Source organism: Ailuropoda melanoleuca, chromosome 9, assembly GCF_002007445.2.
Source record: "Ailuropoda melanoleuca isolate Jingjing chromosome 9, ASM200744v2, whole genome shotgun sequence".
Classification (NCBI taxonomy): domain Eukaryota; kingdom Metazoa; phylum Chordata; class Mammalia; order Carnivora; family Ursidae; genus Ailuropoda; species Ailuropoda melanoleuca.
The window spans coordinates 40,409,721-40,428,867 of NC_048226.1; the positions used below are offsets into that span (position 1 = coordinate 40,409,721).

Sequence of the window (19,147 nt, forward strand, 5' to 3'; positions counted from 1 at the left end):
AATACAAATCAAAACCACAACGTGATATCATCTTATCCTTGTCAGAATATCTAAAATGAAAAAAGAAATGATGTTTGTTAGAATATAGAGAAAAAGGAACTCTCAAGTACTGTTGGTGGGAATGCAAATTGGTACAGCCACTGTGGAAAACAGTATGGAGGTTAGAAATACCATGTGATGCAGTAATTCCAGTAGTGGGTATTTACCCCAAGAAAATGAAAGCAATAATTTAAAAAGATACATGTGCCCTTACGTTTATTGCAATATTATTTGCAATAGCCAAGATATGGAGGCAAGCTAAGTGTCCATCAGTTGACAAATGGATCATGAAGAAATAGTATATACAAACAATGGAATATTACACAGCCATAAAAAGGATGAGATTGTGCCATTTGCAACAGCATGGATGGACCTAGATGGTATCATGCTTAAGTGAAATAAGTCAGTCAGAAAAAGATGACTACCATATGATTTCAGTCATATGTGGAATCTAAAAAAAACCAAATGAATAAACAAACAAAAATGTGGAACCATACCTATAAATATAGAGAACAAAGTGATGGCTGCCAGAGGGGAGCAGGATGGGAAAAATGGATGAAGGGGAGTGGGAGATACAGACTTTCAGGTATGGAATGAATAAGTCATGGGAATAAAAGGCACAGTATAAGGAATGTAGTCAATGATACTATAAAAACATGAGTACAGATGACAGCTACACTCCTGGTGAGTATAGCATAATGTGAAGACTTGTTGAGTCAATGTTGTACACCTGGAACTAATGTAACGTTGTCAACTGTAGTCTAAAAAAAAAAATCACAGTAATCACTAAATCACCTGTAAGTAAAAAACAAACAAGCAAACAAAAAAACAGTAGTAATGATCTAATGTGGATCTAAAATGTTTGCACAACTCGATTTTTGTGTGATACCTGGTAAGAGGTTTATTTATTTTTTTCTATAGAATTGAGGTAACTGCTGAAGTTCTTTGAGCAGGGTGCCAGTATAATTAGTGTTGTATTTTAAGACAGTTAATCTTACATAAGTATGCTGGGTGTATTGGAGCAAAGAGAGGGGGTAATGAGGAGACTAATTAGGAGGTTATTGCTGCAATCCAGGTGAAATGTAGACAAGTCCTATCAAAGGTTAAAGGTGGTAAGAATAGAAAGAGGATCTGCATATGAAGTGAATAAGAGATAATGAGCATTCTTAGTTATATGAGGTTTTGAGGCTTGATCTTCACTTAAGAGGAGCAATTGCTTTTGAGATGTTCATTTTGGACATACTTGCTAAATTTAAATTTTGTAGGAGTTATTAGTGGTGATATCCTAATTATTAGAAAAATAGGGATGTGGATTATTAGAGTATTAAAAATTATTTTTTTAATTTTTAAATATTTTTTAGAGATAGAGCAAGTGTGCATGTGAGAGGTGGGGAGAGGCAGAGGGAGAGGGAGAGATAACCCCAAGCAGGCTCCACGTTCAGTGCAGAGCCCTACGCAGGGCTGGATCCCACGACCCTGAGGTCATGACCTGAGCCGAAATCAAGAGTTGGACACTTAACTCACTGAGCCACACAGGCACCCCTACAGTATTCTCTTATTTAAGGTGTTTGACTAAGTTTAGAGGCTTGGGAAAGCATAATGTGTCTTGTGATTGACATATAGAAGATATTCAGAAATTATGAAATTAATTGAAGAGGTAATATACAATTTTACTTCTTATATTTTCTGCATATGTAGTAATTAATTACTCTTTGATGTAATTAAAAATGGAGTATTTTTAAAATTCAAGTTTCTAGTTGCAGATGTTGCTTAAGAGTTAAAACCATTTTTTTTTCTTACCACTTTCTAGGAAGTGAAGATCGAGAACTTATTCAGAAAAGGAAAGAGAAATATAGACTAGAACTGTTGGAACAAATGGCTGAACAACAGAAGAACAAGAGACGGTAATGAAAGGTTTGCATTTAAAAAAGGTGTTTTGAACTTAAAATGCATTTGTGTGTTGCCTGGGTGGCTCAGTTGGTTGGGCATCCAACTCTTGATTTCAGCTCCGGTCATGACTTGGGTCATGCCTCAGTCCTGCAGAGACCGTTTGAGGTTCTCCCTCTCACACGTCCCCCACTTGCATGAGCGCTTTCTCCCTCTCTCTAAAATAAGTAAATAAATAAATAAAGTGTTTAAAAAGTACTTTTGTGTTAAATGGTGATAACAATTATATAGTAAAAGAAGGGGATGTTTTTCCTAAGATGATTATGTGTTTGTAAGTAATTTCTATTTCAGCCTCTACATTGTATATCAGCAAGGGTAATAAAACAAATACTATATGAGTGTTCATTTATTGTGTCATATAGGTAACAGATGAGACTGTGTGTATATTCTATAATAGGCCTTTTATATATACCTTCAGTAATATCTTAAATTTTTGATTAGAGTAGCATTTAATGTTATCTACATGCCCACTGTATTACCTCATATGTAGTAACAAACATGAAATGGAAGTATTTTGTCTTACAACAATGTGAGATGATAAGCACACCCGTAAATGCAATATAAAACATAATCATGATAAATCCACAGATATTTTTATTGTATACGAGTCTTAGTGTTTGTAATCTTTCTTGTAGAAATACTTGTGAAAGAGTAATTATAGTTTATAATTAGGAATAGATACCTTGTTTCTAGAGAATCTTGTTTTATCTTGAGGCCTACTATTAACTTTTAGTTTAGCCTTTTTTCCTCTATGTTAGAGAAAGCCCATATCTACTGTCTTATATTAGTCATTTTTAACATCATTTTTTTTTTTTTGGTAACATCATTTTCTTAAAAACTCTGTTTAAATACTTAAAAAGTATGGTATTAATTTTTAATTTTTTACTCTTCCTTTTGCCAACAAAACATACATTTTCGTTTCATAAAGTAAAGATTTTGTTTTACTTCTGTAATTTATTCTGTGTGAATTACTGAGGCTTTGAAGTACTCCAGGCACTGGTTTTAAGACTTACTGTAAGTCAGTTTACATGTGAAATCTAGTTTACTTTGCACCAAATCAAAAATTTAGTTTGAATTATTTAAGGTCAGTTAAAGCAATTACTTGTCCTTGGAGATGTTATTGCATGGACTTTGTGTTTAAGTTTGTTTTAGTAATGATTATGATTTTGATAGTGTTTACTATAACTGTTTAATATACAGAATTTTAATTTTGTTCAGAGAAAAAGATATGGAACTCAGTGTTGCAGCTTCTGGAGTACGAGACCCTGAGAAATCAGTAAGTGTTTCTGGCATCTTTTAATGTTTACTCTTTCATTTAAATAAGCCTCAGTGGTGGTGGCAGGTGGAGATAGAAAGGTATAGGGGGAAATACAGTAGTAGACCAATTTGAATAGTAATAAATTCAGTTCTCATAAAACGTTAAGTCCTAACTCTTACTTGTTTATTCCTCTAAGATAATTTTTCCTTTTTCATATGTGCATTTTTTTTAGTTTGTTTTAAATTAGTTCTTTCTACTTTGTTCACATGCACTATCCAGGGGAAAGTTATTTCAGTTTAATTTACAATAGATGTTAATATTTTTCTTGAGTTTATCTTACCACTCTTCTTATGTTAGAACAATTTCCAAAGAAACTGAAATCTTTGATTCTAGTGTTTAAGCATTTTAGTAATTTTTATTTACTATAAAACTAGAGACATAATAATCTTGTTTTTACTTCAATTTTGTATTCTCATCATTAAGTGGAATGAATTACTCACATCATTGCAGTTAAGTAAGGAGGAGGTAATAATTTATTGCTCTTCTCAAAATATGTTTTTTCTGTAGTGGGATATGTAGAATTTATTTGTTAAGGCAAGTTTTTGTCTTTGATGACTAAGAAACTTTAATTTCATTAAAAAGTTCATTCTTAAAAAGAATAGAGCAACTTAAAAGTATTCAACTATAGGCAACTTTTAATACACTTTTACCAATGCTGTGTATCTGTCCTGTGGGTTATCCATTTAAAGAAGTTTAACACTGTACTAATATCACTCCTAATGTGCTTTTTGACTGCTCATAGAATAAAACTTTTATTTATTTTTTATTTTTTAAAAGATTTTATGTATTTATTTGACAGAGATAGAGACAGCCAGCGAGAGAGGGAACACAAGCAGGGGGAGTGGGAGAGGAAGAAGCAGGCTCATAGCGGAGGAGCCTGATGTGGGGCTCAATCCCACAACGCCAGGATCATGCCCTGAGCCGAAGGCAGATGCTTAACCGCTGTGCCACCCAGGCGCCCCTAGAATAAAACTTCTAGATTAATCTGAGAAATCATTCCTGAGGAATTAAACATGGTGGGGAAGAAAGGATAATTCCAAAGCTAAATATATTTTCCTCTATCAATAGTGAATACCTTTGAAATAGTTTTCATAATCAAAAACTTCCTTTTAAAATCTTGAACTTTTTAATGTAATATGGTGGTATGTTAAACGTTTAATTTATAGTTACGTTAGTAGTTGATGGACATTCTTATTTATATTTGAATGAAACAACCTTTAGAGTGTCAAGTTGCTTTATGAGAATAAATAAAAACATTAGATATAATAGTTAGACCGTTACTTTTGATGTCAAATTTTAGAAAAGGATACATAAATGATGTTCTAAAACACGGGTTAGGAAACTATAGCCTATGGCCAAATCTAGTTGCTTCTTATTTTTGTAAACAGAGTTCTATTGCCGCACACCCTCACTCATTATTTACATATTGTTTTGGGCTACTTTAGTGCTATGTTTGAGTTGAGTAGTTGTGGAGAAACTGCATGCTCTCTTTACAGAAAACATTTGCTGACCATTCTAGAGAATACTTGATGTCAGAAATGGCCTTTAGAGAAATAGCACAGTGTTGTAGTATAATAGAGTTTTGTACTTAGAATTAATGTCTGGCTCTAGTTTTTGCTTGATTATTTATTAATGGTGAGACCTTAGGTGATTTATGTACTTTCATGGAGCCTCATTTACCCCATTTATAAAATAAGGATTAGATCTTCAAAGTCTTTTATAGGTATAAAATTCTTTTATCCTGTGACTAACTTAAGTGCCTGTTTGCAATCTGGGGTAGAGGGTCTTTTGAGGTCCCTTCCACCTTTAAATTTCTACCTTTAAATTTATGATTGCATGTAACAAATAGATTTTTTTTTCTTTATTTTAGCCTGATAGACTAAAGCAGTTTAGTGTGGCACCAAGACATTTTGAAGAGATGATACCACCTGAAAGACCCAGAGTAGCTTTCCAGACACCTCTCCCTCCTTTATCTGCCCCATCTGCCCCACCCATCCCATCAGTTCACTCCATCCCATCTCAAAATGAAGATTTGCACAGTGGACCCAGCTGCACCCTTGGTGAAATGGTGCCTCCCAGGTGCTTGTTTAAAATGTTCTGTGTTTGGGAATTAGGTAACGTATTATTATATTTCATGTTTAGAAGGATTTGCTGAAGCAGATAAAGTTGTCCTTCAGAGATTTTTGTATGATTAACAGTTTCTGTGAAAGAATTTCTCTTGAAATTTGTTTGCGTTGTTGGCCTTTTCTCTTATAAAAACAAGGGAAATCCTTATAACATTCTTTTATTGTTTAAAGATGCTTTGATAGTTTTACAATGTGTAACTACATTTAGTATTTAGTTTTAGGTTACATTTGGTATACCTATTAAAAAACTTTAAACATGTAAAAGCTATACATTTTCTTCAATTTTGTAATTTCCACTTGGCAAACACTGATTACTTCTTTCAGTTTGAGCAGAAAAAAATTTCTCATGTTGTTCTTTTGTATATATGACTTTATTTTAGCTTCTGTTTCCTTCCACTCTTTCTCTGCGATTACTACAGGCTATGCAACTCAATATCTGAAATTAAAAGTGTTAATGTTATAAAACCTATAACTTATGTATTAGAGTAAGGATTTGATTTTTATAGGTAAAAAGGCATCATTCTATACTAGGCTATACATAAAGAAAATTCTCTTGTTAACATTGTTATTTTTCTGGATTGCACTTTCTTCCCTTAGTAGGAGTTTAACTTATTTTTGCTTACTCTTATGTATTAATTATAGGAGTGTGTTTAATTAGGTGGTTTTCTTTTTAACATTGATATTTTTTGTGCTGTACTTTCAGCAGGACTTGGTCTTTTATTTACTAACAAATTGTAGCACTGCGTGTACTGTGTTTATTAGGTGTTTTGTTTGTTTCACGTAATGACTTCCTGACTCAAACACTAGGTGGGATCAAAATTACAGTGAGTGGTATGATGGTCTCCGCATTGGTTTAGGGATTAAAATGGTTGGCTCCACTGTCTGCATTTTGGGAATACTACACCTTTATTAAACTTCAGTTTTCTCATTTGTACAAGTGAAAATAGTAGTCTTTTTTTCTTACCTACACTTACAGAATTGTTGTGAAGATCAAATTCTCTATAAATCTCTATGCAAATTTAAGATATAATGATGTTGACAGTTCCCTTTCATAGCAGTTTCCCAGCTGCTTTGTTGATGTTATCTATGCAGTGAGAATGGTAAGGTTAGACACACTAAGTGATCAGTAAGTGTGAAAAATATTAATGACTGGAGAGAACTTGAAAGCCTTCTTAGCTCTTCAAAATTGTTTTGAAGTATTCAACAAGCGTAACCTGTTAAGGTACACAGAAAACGGAAGACATTCTAGGATGCCCCCTTTTCTTTTTCTGGTCATCTAAAGGAATTTGCCTTTTCCGTTTTTACTACTGGAAAATATTGCCTTGGTGCAAATAGATATTTCCTAATCAGCAGTGAAGTGCTGAAGTAGAGGTTTTTAAAAGTTTTAACTTTATGAAAGACAAAACATTATGGCCAGACTTTACTGTTGATATATAAGTGGCTTCTCTTTCACATTATGGTTGATTTCCTTTGAAAGAAAAATGAGTTATCATAGAGTTAAAAAAATACTCTTTCCCTCCAGTCAAATGGAACCATTTATAATCCCATTTATACTTCTTCGCCTTTTCTTCTTGCACTATCCTTCGTGTGACTCCAGCAACATGACTGAGGCATTGTCTTTTCTAGAAAGCCTTACTTCTTCTTTCCTCCTTTCCCCTATGTGATTTAAATGTCCCTGATCTGTATTCCTACAGCACCGTGTATCTATTTGTATTGTTTCACTTAAATGCTGTGCTGTAATTGCCTGTTTATTTCTGTATTATTTATTAGGGACAGGGACCATGTTTGTTCAATACAGGCATAAACTGACTAATTAGAAATTAATTATTATTCAAAGTTTTTGTCTTATGTAGGTGTTATAACTTTAATTCTGAAATTTGGTAGTATATTTTGCTTTTTGAATCCTAATTTTTGATAAGAGCTTAAAACAAGATGGTGTCCTTTTCTAAAGCAGCAATTAGATTTTCAGTAAAATTGTGCAAAAGAATTATGTCTTGATTTAAAAAAAATTGCAATGAAATATGAGAAATTTTTTCAATTTTCTTTTGATACAGGATTGCACCTCTGCCTCCTCCTCCCCTGTTACCACCTTTAGCTACTAGCTATCGGACTCCTTATGATGATGCGTATTATTTTTATGGGGCCAGGAATACTTTGGATCCCAGTCTTGCTTATTGTAAGTTATCTATAGGCTAAACATTTTTTCCTAGTGGTTCAGTCAGGAAAATTACTTTTTTTGTAAGCAAAATAAATAAGTTGAAAAACCACAACTTTACTTAATTCAAATATTCATATTTATTGACTTAAAAATGCCCTATTTTAAAACTCAGCTATATTTCATAGTTACTTGTTTTTTATTTAGCTTTAAGAAATGTTTATTTCGTGCTTTCTTGCAATGTTCTTTGCTAACTCCTGAGAAGGAAATATGAAATTTTTCCCTTAGATAACATTTTAGTATGTGATTTTTTCTTTAGGAATAAAGTGTTAATAAATGGGTACTCTGAAATAAACGTGTTTGTTTTTTTTTAAGATGGTTCAGGAATGATGGGAGTACAACCTACAACTTATGTTAGTGCTCCTGTCACCCACCAGCCAGCACAGCCTATTATGTAAGTTATTAAAATAATAATTTCTTTCAAAATTAACTTGCCTTCCATAGAACCTGTATTATTTTTTTCCTTCAGAGCAGATATAACTTAGCTGTCAATTATTGCATAACCAGTATGTTCAAAGTATTGGTTTTAAGTCAATGTTTCATAGAAAGTACATTTAAAAAATTAAGAGTAACCTGTTTCACATGAGAAAAGTCATGTATGCATATTTATTGAGAAATAAGAACACATACAAGCATATGAAAAAAACTGAAATCGCTTGAGATCCCATTCATCCAGTGATAGGTGTATCTAAGTGAGCATTCGGGAAGTCTTATGTAGTCACAAAATCATACACCCAACATACACCAAAATTATGTTATATTGTATATATTCTGTAACCTGCTTTTAAAATTAACAGTATATCATAAACATCTTTTCCTTGTCAATAAGTATACTTTATAGCATCATTATTTGAAATTAAACTTATTATTAGAGATAATTATAGATTACCATGATGAAATTATAAGAAATAATATAGAGATATCTTATATACCTTTTCCCCAGTTCCTAATGGTACGATCTTGCAAAACTGGTACAGTGATATAGCCCAAATATATGACATTGGATACAGTCAAGATACAGAACACTACCATCATCACAAGGATCCGTTTTTATGCCCTTTTCGGCCATATCTGGTTCCTTCCTGCCCCTACTCCCTCCATAGGCACCAGGAACAACTAATCTGTTCTCCATTTCTTTAACATCATTAAAAAAAAATGCTATGTAAACATGGAATCATATATATAACCTTTTGGGGTCGACTTTTTAAAATCAGCATAATTCCCTTGGGATTCATCCAGTTGCTGCATGTATAAATTGTTTATTCTTATTGCTAAGTAGCATTTCATGGTATGTTTGTACCACAGTTTAAACATTCTATCGTTGAAGGATATCTAAGTTAGTATGAATAGAGCTGCTGTAAACATTCGTGTACAGGTTTTGTGCGAACATAGTCTTCAGTTACTTAGGATAATTGGTCAGGAGTGTTATTGTTGGGTTATATGGTAGTTACAACTTTAATTTTATAAGAAACTGCCAAACTTTTCACAGAGACTGTACCATTTCACATTTATATTGGCAGTGTATTCAGAATCTGGTTTTTTTACATCTTTACCAGCATTTGGTGTCATGACTTTTGTTTATGCCACTTTGATAAGTGTGTAATGATACATCATTGGTTTTTTTTTTCTTTTTCTAAAGATTTTATTTATTTGACAGAGACAGCTAGAGAGGAAACACAAGCAAGGGAAGTGTGAGAGGGAGAAGCATGCTTCCCGCTGAGCAGGGAGCCCGATGCCAGGCTCAATCCCAGAACCCTGGGATCATAACCTGAGCTGAAGGCAGATGCTTAATGGCTGAGCCACCCAGGCGCCCCAATCAATGGGGTTTTAATTTACATTTCCCTAATAGTGATGATGCTTAACATCTTTTCATGTATTTATTTGCCATCTATATATATTTGACGAAATGTCTTTTGATGTTTTTTACACATTTTATTTTACTTATTTTTTTAAGTAGTCTCTATGTCCAAGGTGGGGCTTGAATTCACAACCCTGAGATCAAGAAGTTGCATGCTATACTGACTGAGCCAGCCAGGAACCCCGTTTTTTACACATTTTAAATTGGAGTGTTTTTTTTATAACTATTGAGTTTTTGAGGGTTCTTAATATATCCTAAATACTAGTTCTTTGTCAGATATATGGTGTGCAAATATTTTCTGTCAGTCTAAAGCTTGTCTTCATCCTTTGAGTAGGGTTTGCATAAGCAAAAGTTTTAAATTTTGATCAATACCAATTTATCAGTTTTTCCTTTTATGAATCATATTTTCGGTGTCAAATCTAGTATTCTTTTTCTAGGCCTAGATCCCAAAGATTTTTGCTGGTTTTTTACTTCCCCTAAAAGTTTTATAGGTTTTCGTTTCAGTCCATGATCCATTTTGAGTTAATTTTTAGGTAAGATGTGAGGCTTAGAATGAAGGTTTTTTGTTGTTGTTGTTGTTGTTTTTTTGCCTGTGGGTGTCTAGTGGTACCCAGCATCATTTGTTAACAAGATTACTTTTCCTCTATTGAATTGCTCTTGCATCTTTGTCAAAATCCACTGGACATATTTATGTGACTCGGTTTCTGGGATTCTGTATTCTATTCCATTGATCTGTGTGTCTATCCTTATGCCATGAGCACTGATTATTGTAGTGCTGTAGTAAGTTTTGAAACTGGGGAAGTGTGAGTTCTCCAAATTTGTTTTTCTTTTCCAGGATAGCTTTGGCTGTTGCAGGTTCTTTGCATTCAATGCGAATTTTAGGATAAGCTTGTCAATTTAGGCAAAAAGTCAGTTGAGATTTTTGGTAGACATTATATGGAATCTGTAGACCTGTTTAGGATTATCATCTGATTTTTTTCCAATTTCTTTATTGTGGTAACATACACACAATGTAAAATTTACCATTTTGGGCATTTTAAGTGTGTAGTTCAGTGGTATTAAGTACATTCATGTTGCTGTGCAACCATCACCACAACCTGTTCCTAGAACTCTTTTCATCTAGTACAACTGAATCTGTGCCTATTAAACAACATCTCCCTCTTCCCCCTCCTCCTGCCCCTTTCTGTCTCTATCATTTCAGCTACTTTAGATACCTCATAGAAGTCAAATCATATGTTACTCGTCTTTTTGTGTCTGGCTTGTTTTACTTACCATAATGTTTCAGAGTTAACCCATGTTGTGGCATAAGTTAGAATTTCCTTCCTTTATAAGGCTGAATAATACTTGATTATATAGTGTGTATGCTTATCCATTCATCAGTGGGCACTTCGGTTGCTTCCATGTTTTGCTGTTGCGAATTATGCAGCTGTGAACATGGGTATACAAGTATCTCTTCTAGGGGCGCCTGGGTGGCACAGCGGTTAAGCGTCTGCCTTCGGCTTAGGGCGTGGTCCCGGCATTATGGGATCGAGCCCCACATCAGGCTCTTCCTCTATAGTATCTCTTCTAGGGGCGCCTGGGTGGCACAGCGGTTAAGCGTCTGCCTTCGGCTTAGGGCGTGGTCCCGGCGTTATGGGATCGAGCCCCACATCAGGCTCTTCCTCTATGACCTGCTTCTTCCTCTCCCACTCCCCCGGCTTGTGTTCCCTCTCTCACTGGCTGTCTCTATCTCTGTCGAATAAATAAATTAAAAAATCTTAAAAAAAAAATTTTTAAACAAGTATCTCTTCTAGACTCTGCTTTTGGTTCTTTAAAGTGTATACCCATAAGTGGAATTGCTGGATCATATGATAATTACCTATCAGGTAACCACCATGCTGTATTCCGCTGCAGCAGTACTATTTTTCATTCCCATCAACTGTACATGAGGGTTCCAATTCCTCCACCTCCTCACCAACACTTGTTATTTTTGTTTTATTTGATAATAGCCATCCTAATAGATATGAATTGTTATCTCATTGTGATTTTGATTTGCATTTCTTTGCAATTACTGATGTCAACTGAAGTTTCATGTGCTTATTGACCATTTGTCTGTCTTTGGAGAAATGTCTATTCAAATCCTTAGTTCATTTTTTAATTGGGTGGTTTGTTTTTTTGGTTAATGAATTTTAAGAGTTCTCTATATATTGTGGATATTAGTTCCTTATCAGATAAATGATTTGCAGATATTTTCCCCCGTTCTTTGTGTTGCCTTTTTACTCTGTTGATAGTATCTAGCAACACTATAGGTGCACACAAATTTTTAATCTTCATGAAGTTTAATTTGCCTATTTTTTTCTTTTTTGACTATGTCTTTAGTGTCCATCCAAGAAATTATTGCCAAATCCAATACCATGAAGCTTTTGCCCTATGTTTTCTTCTAAGAGTTCTATAGTTTTTGGTCTTACATTGAGGATTTTGATTCATTTTGAGTTAATGTTGGTATGAAATGTTATATTAAGGGTCCAGCTTCACTCTTCACATGTGGATATCATTTTCTTAGCATCATTTGTTGAAAATACTGTCCTTTTTCTATTGTATGGTCATGGCACCCTTGCAGAAATTATTTTACTTTACATGCATGCATTTAGTTCTGAGCTCTGTTCATTTGTTTTATATGTCTGTCTATGTGCCAGTACCATGTTGTTTTGATTACTGTAGCTTTGTGGTAAGTTTTAAAATCAGGAAGTGTGAGTCCTGTAGCTTGTTCTTCTTCTTCAAAAATTTTTTGACTATTTGGGGTCCCTTGAGAAAAAAGAAATATAGTAAGGGTTTTTCTATTTCTGGAAAAAATATCATTGAGATTTAGCTAAGGCTTGCATTGAATCTGCACGTCACTTTGGGTAGTATTGACATCTTAGCAATATTAAGCCTTCTAATCCATAAATGGGGTACCTTTCCATTTATTGTGTCTTTAATTTCTTTCAGCAATGTTTTATAGTTTCCAGTGTATGTACAAATCTTTCACCACTGTAGTTAACTTAATTTTTAATTATTCTCTTGTGTTTGATGGTATTATAAATGGAATTTTATAATTTCCTTTTCAGATTGTTCATTGTTTATGTATAGACATGCAGCTGATTTTTGTGTGTTACCTTTGTATCTTGGCATTGCTGAATTTGTTTCAATAACAGGTATTTTTTGTGTGTGGAATCTTTAGAATTTTCTGTATGTAAGATTATATCATCAACGAACAGAAATTTACTTCTTACATTCCAATTTGGATGCCTTTTACTTATTTTGCTATCCTAATTGCTCTGGCTAGAACTTCCTGTACTATGTTCAGTAAAAGTAGTGAACGTGGGTATTTTTGCCTTGTTCCTGATCTTAGAAGAAAAGCTTTCAGTCTCAAATATGGCATTTATTATGTTGAGGTAGTGGTCTTTTATTTCTATTTATAGAAATAAATCTCCCCTTCACCATGGTGTTTAATTCTTTTAATAGGCCTTTGAATTTGGCTTGCTAGTATTTTGTTGAGAATTTTTATGTTAGTGGTTACAAGCAATATTGGTCTGTAGTTTTCTTGTAGCATCTTTTGTCTGGGTTGAATATCAGTGTAATGGCTTCCCAGCATGTTAGGATGTCTTCCCTCCTCTTCAAGTTTTTGGAAAAGTTTGAGGAGGATTGGTGTTAGTTTTTCTTTAAGTGTTTGGTAGAATTTACCATTGAAGCTGTCAGGGCCATAGCTTTACTCTGTCAGGAAATTTTTGATTAGTGATTCAGTTTCCTTACTAGTTAATAGGTCTTTACAGACTTTCTGTTTCTTTATGGATTAGTCTTATATCTTAATAATATTAAGTCTCCAATCCGTGAATGTGGAATGTCTTTAAAATTATTTGGGGTTTTTAAATTTCTTCCAACAAAATTTTGTAACTTAGACTGTTTAACTTCTGTTTAATTTATTCCAAAGTATTTAATACTCTTTGGTATTATGAATGGAATTGTTCTCTTGATTTCATTTCCGTCTTATTCATGCTAGTCTGTAGAAATACAATTGAACTTTATGATCTTGTATCCTGCAACTTTGCTGAACTCTTATTTTTAACAGTTTTTAGTGGATTTCTTAGCATTCTCTGTATGCATGATTATATTGTCAGTAAATGAGGATAATTTTATTTCTTCCTTTACAATCTTATGCCTTTTATTTCTTTTTCTTCCTTAGTTGTCTTGCTTAGAACCTTCAGTACAGTGTTGAATAGATATTATGAGAGTGGATATGTTTATCTTGTTATGATCTTAAGTGGAAGGCATTTATAACCATTAAGTGTGATGCTAGTAATAGTTTTTTTGTAATTGCCTTTATCAGCTTGAGGAAGTTTCCTTCTATTCTTTGTTGATTGTTGTGTTCAGCATTTTCACATATTTCAACATATTTCTAAATTAGAAGTCAAATTTTGCTGGATGCTTTTTCTGCATTTATTGAGATGCTTCAGAGGTTTTTGTTCTTTTTCTGTTAATATGGTGTATTATATTGATAAGTTCAGATATTAAATCAACCTTGAATTCCTGTGATGAATTCCACTTGGTCATGAAGTATAATCCTTATTATGTGTTGCTGGATTATTCATTTGCTAATTTTTTTGTTGAGGATTTTTGCCTCTATATTTATGAGTGATATTAGTCTTTGGTTTTGTTTTTATGTCTGATTTTTTTTTTTAAGATTTTATTTATTTGAGAGAGAGCATGAGTGAGGGGAGGGAGGAGGAGGGGGAAAGAATGGTAAGCAGACTGTGAGCTCAATGTGGAGCCCCATGGGGCCTGATCCCACAACTCTGAGATCACAACCTGAGCTGAAGCCCGAGTTGGATGTTCCAACTGACTGAGCCACCCAGGTGCCCCTTCATGTCTGATTTTGGTATCAGATAGTAATAGCCTAATAGAATTAGTTGGAAGTGTTCCTCCATTTTCTGTTACTTTGGAGTTTGTGAAAGACTGTTGCTAATTCTTTCATTGTGGTAGAATTAACCTGGAAATTAGTTGGCTCTTGTCTTTTCTTTGTGGGTAGTTTTTTAAATTACTAATTCACTATCTTGCCATCAGTTTATTTAAAATTTTTTCTTGTGTCTGTTTTGGTAGTTTGTATCTTTCTAGGAATTTACCTACGTCATCAAGATGATCTAATTTGTTGGCATTGTATTGTTCATAGTATTCCCTTACAGTCTAATTTTTATAAGGTCAGTAGTGATATTCCTTCTTTTATTCCTGATTTCAATATTTAGTCCTTTTTTTTTTTTTTTTGGTCATTCTAGCTAAACCTATGTCAGTTTTGTTGATCTTTTTAAAGAATTAACTATTGATTTAGCTGATTTTCTCTCTTATGCTTCTAATTTCCATTTCATTTATTTCTGCTCTGATCTTTTTGCTTTGTTCATTTTGCTTACTTTGTGTTCAATTTGCTCTTAAATTTTCTAGTTTTTGAATGTGGGAGGTTAGATTATTAATTTTGTGTCTTCTCTTTTAATATTTATATTTATAACTATAAATTCTCCTCTGCATACTATTTTAGCTGCATCCCTGACATTTTATATGTTGTCTCTTTATTTTCATTCATCTCAAAGTATCTTCTAATTTCTCTTGATTTCTTCATTGATCTATTAGTTACTTTAGAGTGTGTTAATTGCCACACAATTGGGAATTTCTCAAATTTTCTTATTCATTTCTAGTATAATTCTTTTGCAGTTGGAGAAAATACTTTGTATGATTTTAGTCCTTTTAAATTTGGTGAGGCTTGTTTTATGACCTAACATATGGTCTGTGCTGGAGAATTCTGTATATACTTGAGAAGACTGCATTGTCCTGTTGTTGAGTGGATCATTCCATCAATGTGTCTTAGATCTAGTTGGCTTGTAGTATTGTTTATTTTCTGTATTTCCTTGTTGATCTTCTGTTCAGTTGTCCTGTTATTAAAAGTGAAGTATTAAAAGTCTCTATTATTTTTGATTTGTCTGTTTCTCTCTTCAATTGTTTTTGCTTTTTGTATTTGGGTCTCTGTAGTTATGTACATATGTAATTGTTATGTCTTAATGATAAGTTGACCCTTCATTAGTATAAAAGATTGTTTTTTGTGTCCAGTAATGGTTTTTGACATAAAGTGTATTTTGTCTGTTATAAATGTTGGTGGTCTTGTTCGTTCCTTTTCTTTTCTTTTTTTCCTTTTCTTTTCTTCTCTTTTTGATTAGCTTGCATGGTATGTAATTTTCCATGTCTCACCCTCAATTTATTTGTGTATTTGAATCTAAAGTGTGTTTCTGCAGACAACATACTTTTGCATCCTGGTCTGTCTCCCTCTACTCCCCGCCCCCCGCCCACCCTTTTCTGCAAGCCTCTGCCCAAATTTATGTATATAGTGCAATTCTTATTAGCATAGAATTTTTGTCAGCTATTTTGCTTTTTAAAAAAAATCTCTTTTTTGTTTCTCTGTTACTGTATTAATGCCTTCTTTTATGTTAAATATTTTTAAAAATATTTATTTATTTATTTAGAGACCATGAGCACACACCCGCTAACCAGGGGAGCGGCAGAGGGAGAGGAAGAGAGAGAAGCAGACTCCCCTCTGAGCACAGAGCCTGATGCTGATGCGGGGCTTGATCAAGAGTTAGATGCTTAACAAACTGAGCCACCCAGGCGCCCTTATGTTAAATATTTTATAGCATTACTTTTTAGTTCTCTTTAATATGATTTTTGTGGGTTTTTTGTGTTTTTGTTACAGATTAAAATTACTGTGTTAATTTAAAAGAGCTGAGTTTAGGTCAATATTAATTTAAAATAGTAAAAAGTCATTTCTCCATTGTAATGCCTTTCCTTCCCTTTTCCTTGATGCCACTGTTGTCATACAAACTACAAAACTACATCTTTATACATTTAAACTTGTCAACACAGTTTTATAATTCTTTCTTTTCCTTTCTTGTTTCCTTATTTCTTTGTTTCTTTGTGTATTTTTTTAAGTTAGAGAAGAAGAGAGTTGCAACTAAAAACATATTTGTAATATTTTTTATCTTTGCCTATCTGTAGTTACTGTTACTGATGTTCTTTATTTCTTTGTGTTAACTCCAGTTACTGTCAGGTGTTCCTCATTTCAATCTGAAGTGCTCCATTCAATATTACAGGACATGTCTGTTAGTGATGACTTCTCTGAGTTTTTACTGAATGGCCTAATTAGCTGTAATGTTCTAATTTTGCTTTTATATTTGAAGGATAGTTTTCCTCATGTAGAATTCTTGGTTAAAATTCTTTTTCTGTCAGCATTTTCAATGTTATCTCATTGCCTTCTGGTCTTCATGGTTTCTGATGAGCTGTTAATCTTACTGAAGATCCCTTGTACATGATGAGTTGTTATTTTCTTGCTATTTTCAAGATTCTCTCTTTGTCTTTAGGCAGATTGACTATAATGTGTATATGTATGGATCTCTGAGTTTTCCTGCTTAGAATTTGATGAGCTGTTGGCTGTGGTAATTAATATTTTTCATCAAATTTGGGAAATTTTCAGCTATTATTCAAACATTCTTTATGTCCCTTTCTTTGTCTCCTTTCTTTCTGAGATTCCTGTTATGTTTATATTGGTTTATTTGTTGGTGTCCCACAGGGTCTCTGAAAGTCTGTTCATTTTTCTTCAGCACTTTTCCTTCTGTTCCTTAGACTGGATAATCTCAAGTGACTTATCTTCAAGTTCAGTGATTATTTCTTCTCCCTCTACAATCTGTTGTTGAGACCGTCTAGTGAATTTGTCTTTTTGGTTCTTGTACTTCCCAACTCTATAATATCTTTTCTTTTTTTTTTAAAATAATTTCTTTTTGTTGGTATTACTCGGGCTTAAAATCCTTGAAGGACTTAAATCTCTAATACTCTGTGTTGAGTGTTTTGTGTTTGTGTTGGGGAATGTTCAGTACAGTACTCCAGCAGTTTTCATCTCTGTTTTAGCCTTTACTTCCTTCTAGCACAGAGCCTCAATACCAGCTAGAAGTGAGAGATCAGGGTGTTCTCACAGCTTTTCTGGATATCTGTGTAACTCTGCATATGCATGTGGCTACCTAGAGTCACAGGAATATGTTAGTTTTCCAACCCCTTATGGATATGTTTTTCCCTGATTTTTCTTCTGATTTTTTTTTTGGGGGGGGTGTCGGGCTTTTGTTTGCCCCAGTGGTTTCGCTGCCACAGATAACTGTAATGTTGAGCAATTGTTGCTGATTGTTTTCTACAAACACTGCATGATGAGAATATTTATATTGAGCAAGCTCTAAGTATGCGTTAAATGAAGGCAGGCTTTAAGAATGGAGCTTTTCCAGGGAGCTGCCAGATAGGTCAAAAGTGACATTTTTCTAGAGATTGGCTGTTTGGGGAACTCCAAACTCTACAGTTCCAGTGGCAGTGGGCTGCTGGTTTTTACAGCTGCCATTTGTGGCAGGCTGTTGGATTTTAAGGTTTCAGTAGAGCTAGGCAGAAGTTGAATGGGAAGGGACAGGTTCACATTTCATAAAGATTATTGTTCTTAATGAAAGTTTTTATTTTTTAATTCTTTAAAACTCTTCTTGGATTGTTTCAAGCCCTTCATTAATTTTCAGAATTATAAAAAAGTTGATTTTGGCAATTTTTAACGGTGTTTTCAATACTTAAATGGAGTAGCAGATTTTCGGAGGTTCCTACTTTGCCATTGTGGAAGTGTTTCCCAGTTTTAGAACACTCATCTCTGTAGGATCCCTCATGCGCATTTACTGTTAGTTGTGAGTCCTGTCCCCAGTGTAGTTGTGTTTTTTTTTTTTTTTAAAGATTTCATTTATTTATTTGACAGAGATAAGCAGTGAGAGAGGGAACACAAGCAGGGGGAGTGGGAGAGGAAGAAGCAGGCTCACAGCGGAGGAGCCTGATATGGGGCCCGATCCCACAATGCCGGGATCACGCCCTGAGCCGAAGGCAGACACTCAACCGCTGTGCCACCCAGGCGCCCCTGTAGTTGTTTTTTAAGTTGTCCTTTTTTCTGTTATGTTTTTCTGAATGCCACATTACAAAGTGTAAAATTGTGATATAATAATAACAGTAAAATAGTGGAATTACCTCCTTTATTTCTTACAAACTATTTCTTAATGTATTTATTTATTTCCAAGCATTTTAGCCTAATTAGAGGTGCAAGGAGCCTGTGATCTGTTAACTTTTTTGGTGTGTACGTGATCTGTCTTCTTCCCAGTGTTTTATTTCTTTAACACAGCTTAATTCATAGATAAAAATGGTATAGGAAAAGGGCTTGTAAGTCTGCCATTCAGTCCCCAAAACTGTATTCACTGATGATTTGTCCTTAGAATTTTAATTGTCCAAATTGGGTATACATTTACTAAAACAATAATAGTCATAATAGTAGCAATTTCAGTTAAGTTTTTTTAGTGTGTGCTATTGTCATGTCGTTATATATGTTATACATTATATCTGTTAATATCTGCAACTGAAGAAATTGAAACTCAGCTATATAAAATGACTTCCCTAAGTCCTCAGTCAATAAGCAGTTAAGGTAGAAATCTAAAGTAGTTTTGTCTGGCTTCAAAGCCTTAACTCTTTGCCACACTTTAGAAAACTTAACAAAATTACACTGTAATGATTTGTGATAACAGAAGAGGTTA

General features: G+C 33.8%; 1 protein-coding gene across 8 annotated transcripts in view; it reads left to right on the plus strand.

Annotated features, from left to right (window-relative positions):
* Positions 1 to 19,147, plus strand: part of CSPP1 (centrosome and spindle pole associated protein 1) — a 159,437-nt gene that overhangs the window by 74,543 nt on the left and 65,747 nt on the right. For all 8 annotated transcript variants that reach the window (XR_002142123.2, XM_034668149.1, XM_034668148.1 and 5 more), the window contains 5 exons: positions 1,850 to 1,943; positions 3,205 to 3,262; positions 5,175 to 5,383; positions 7,485 to 7,606; positions 7,961 to 8,039. Coding sequence is in view for 7 of the 8 variants with exons in the window: in XM_034668149.1 (XP_034524040.1) it covers positions 1,850 to 1,943; positions 3,205 to 3,262; positions 5,175 to 5,383; positions 7,485 to 7,606; positions 7,961 to 8,039 (562 nt within the window). In the remaining variant the exon portion in view is untranslated. The remainder of the gene's footprint in view (positions 1 to 1,849; positions 1,944 to 3,204; positions 3,263 to 5,174; positions 5,384 to 7,484; positions 7,607 to 7,960; positions 8,040 to 19,147) is intronic.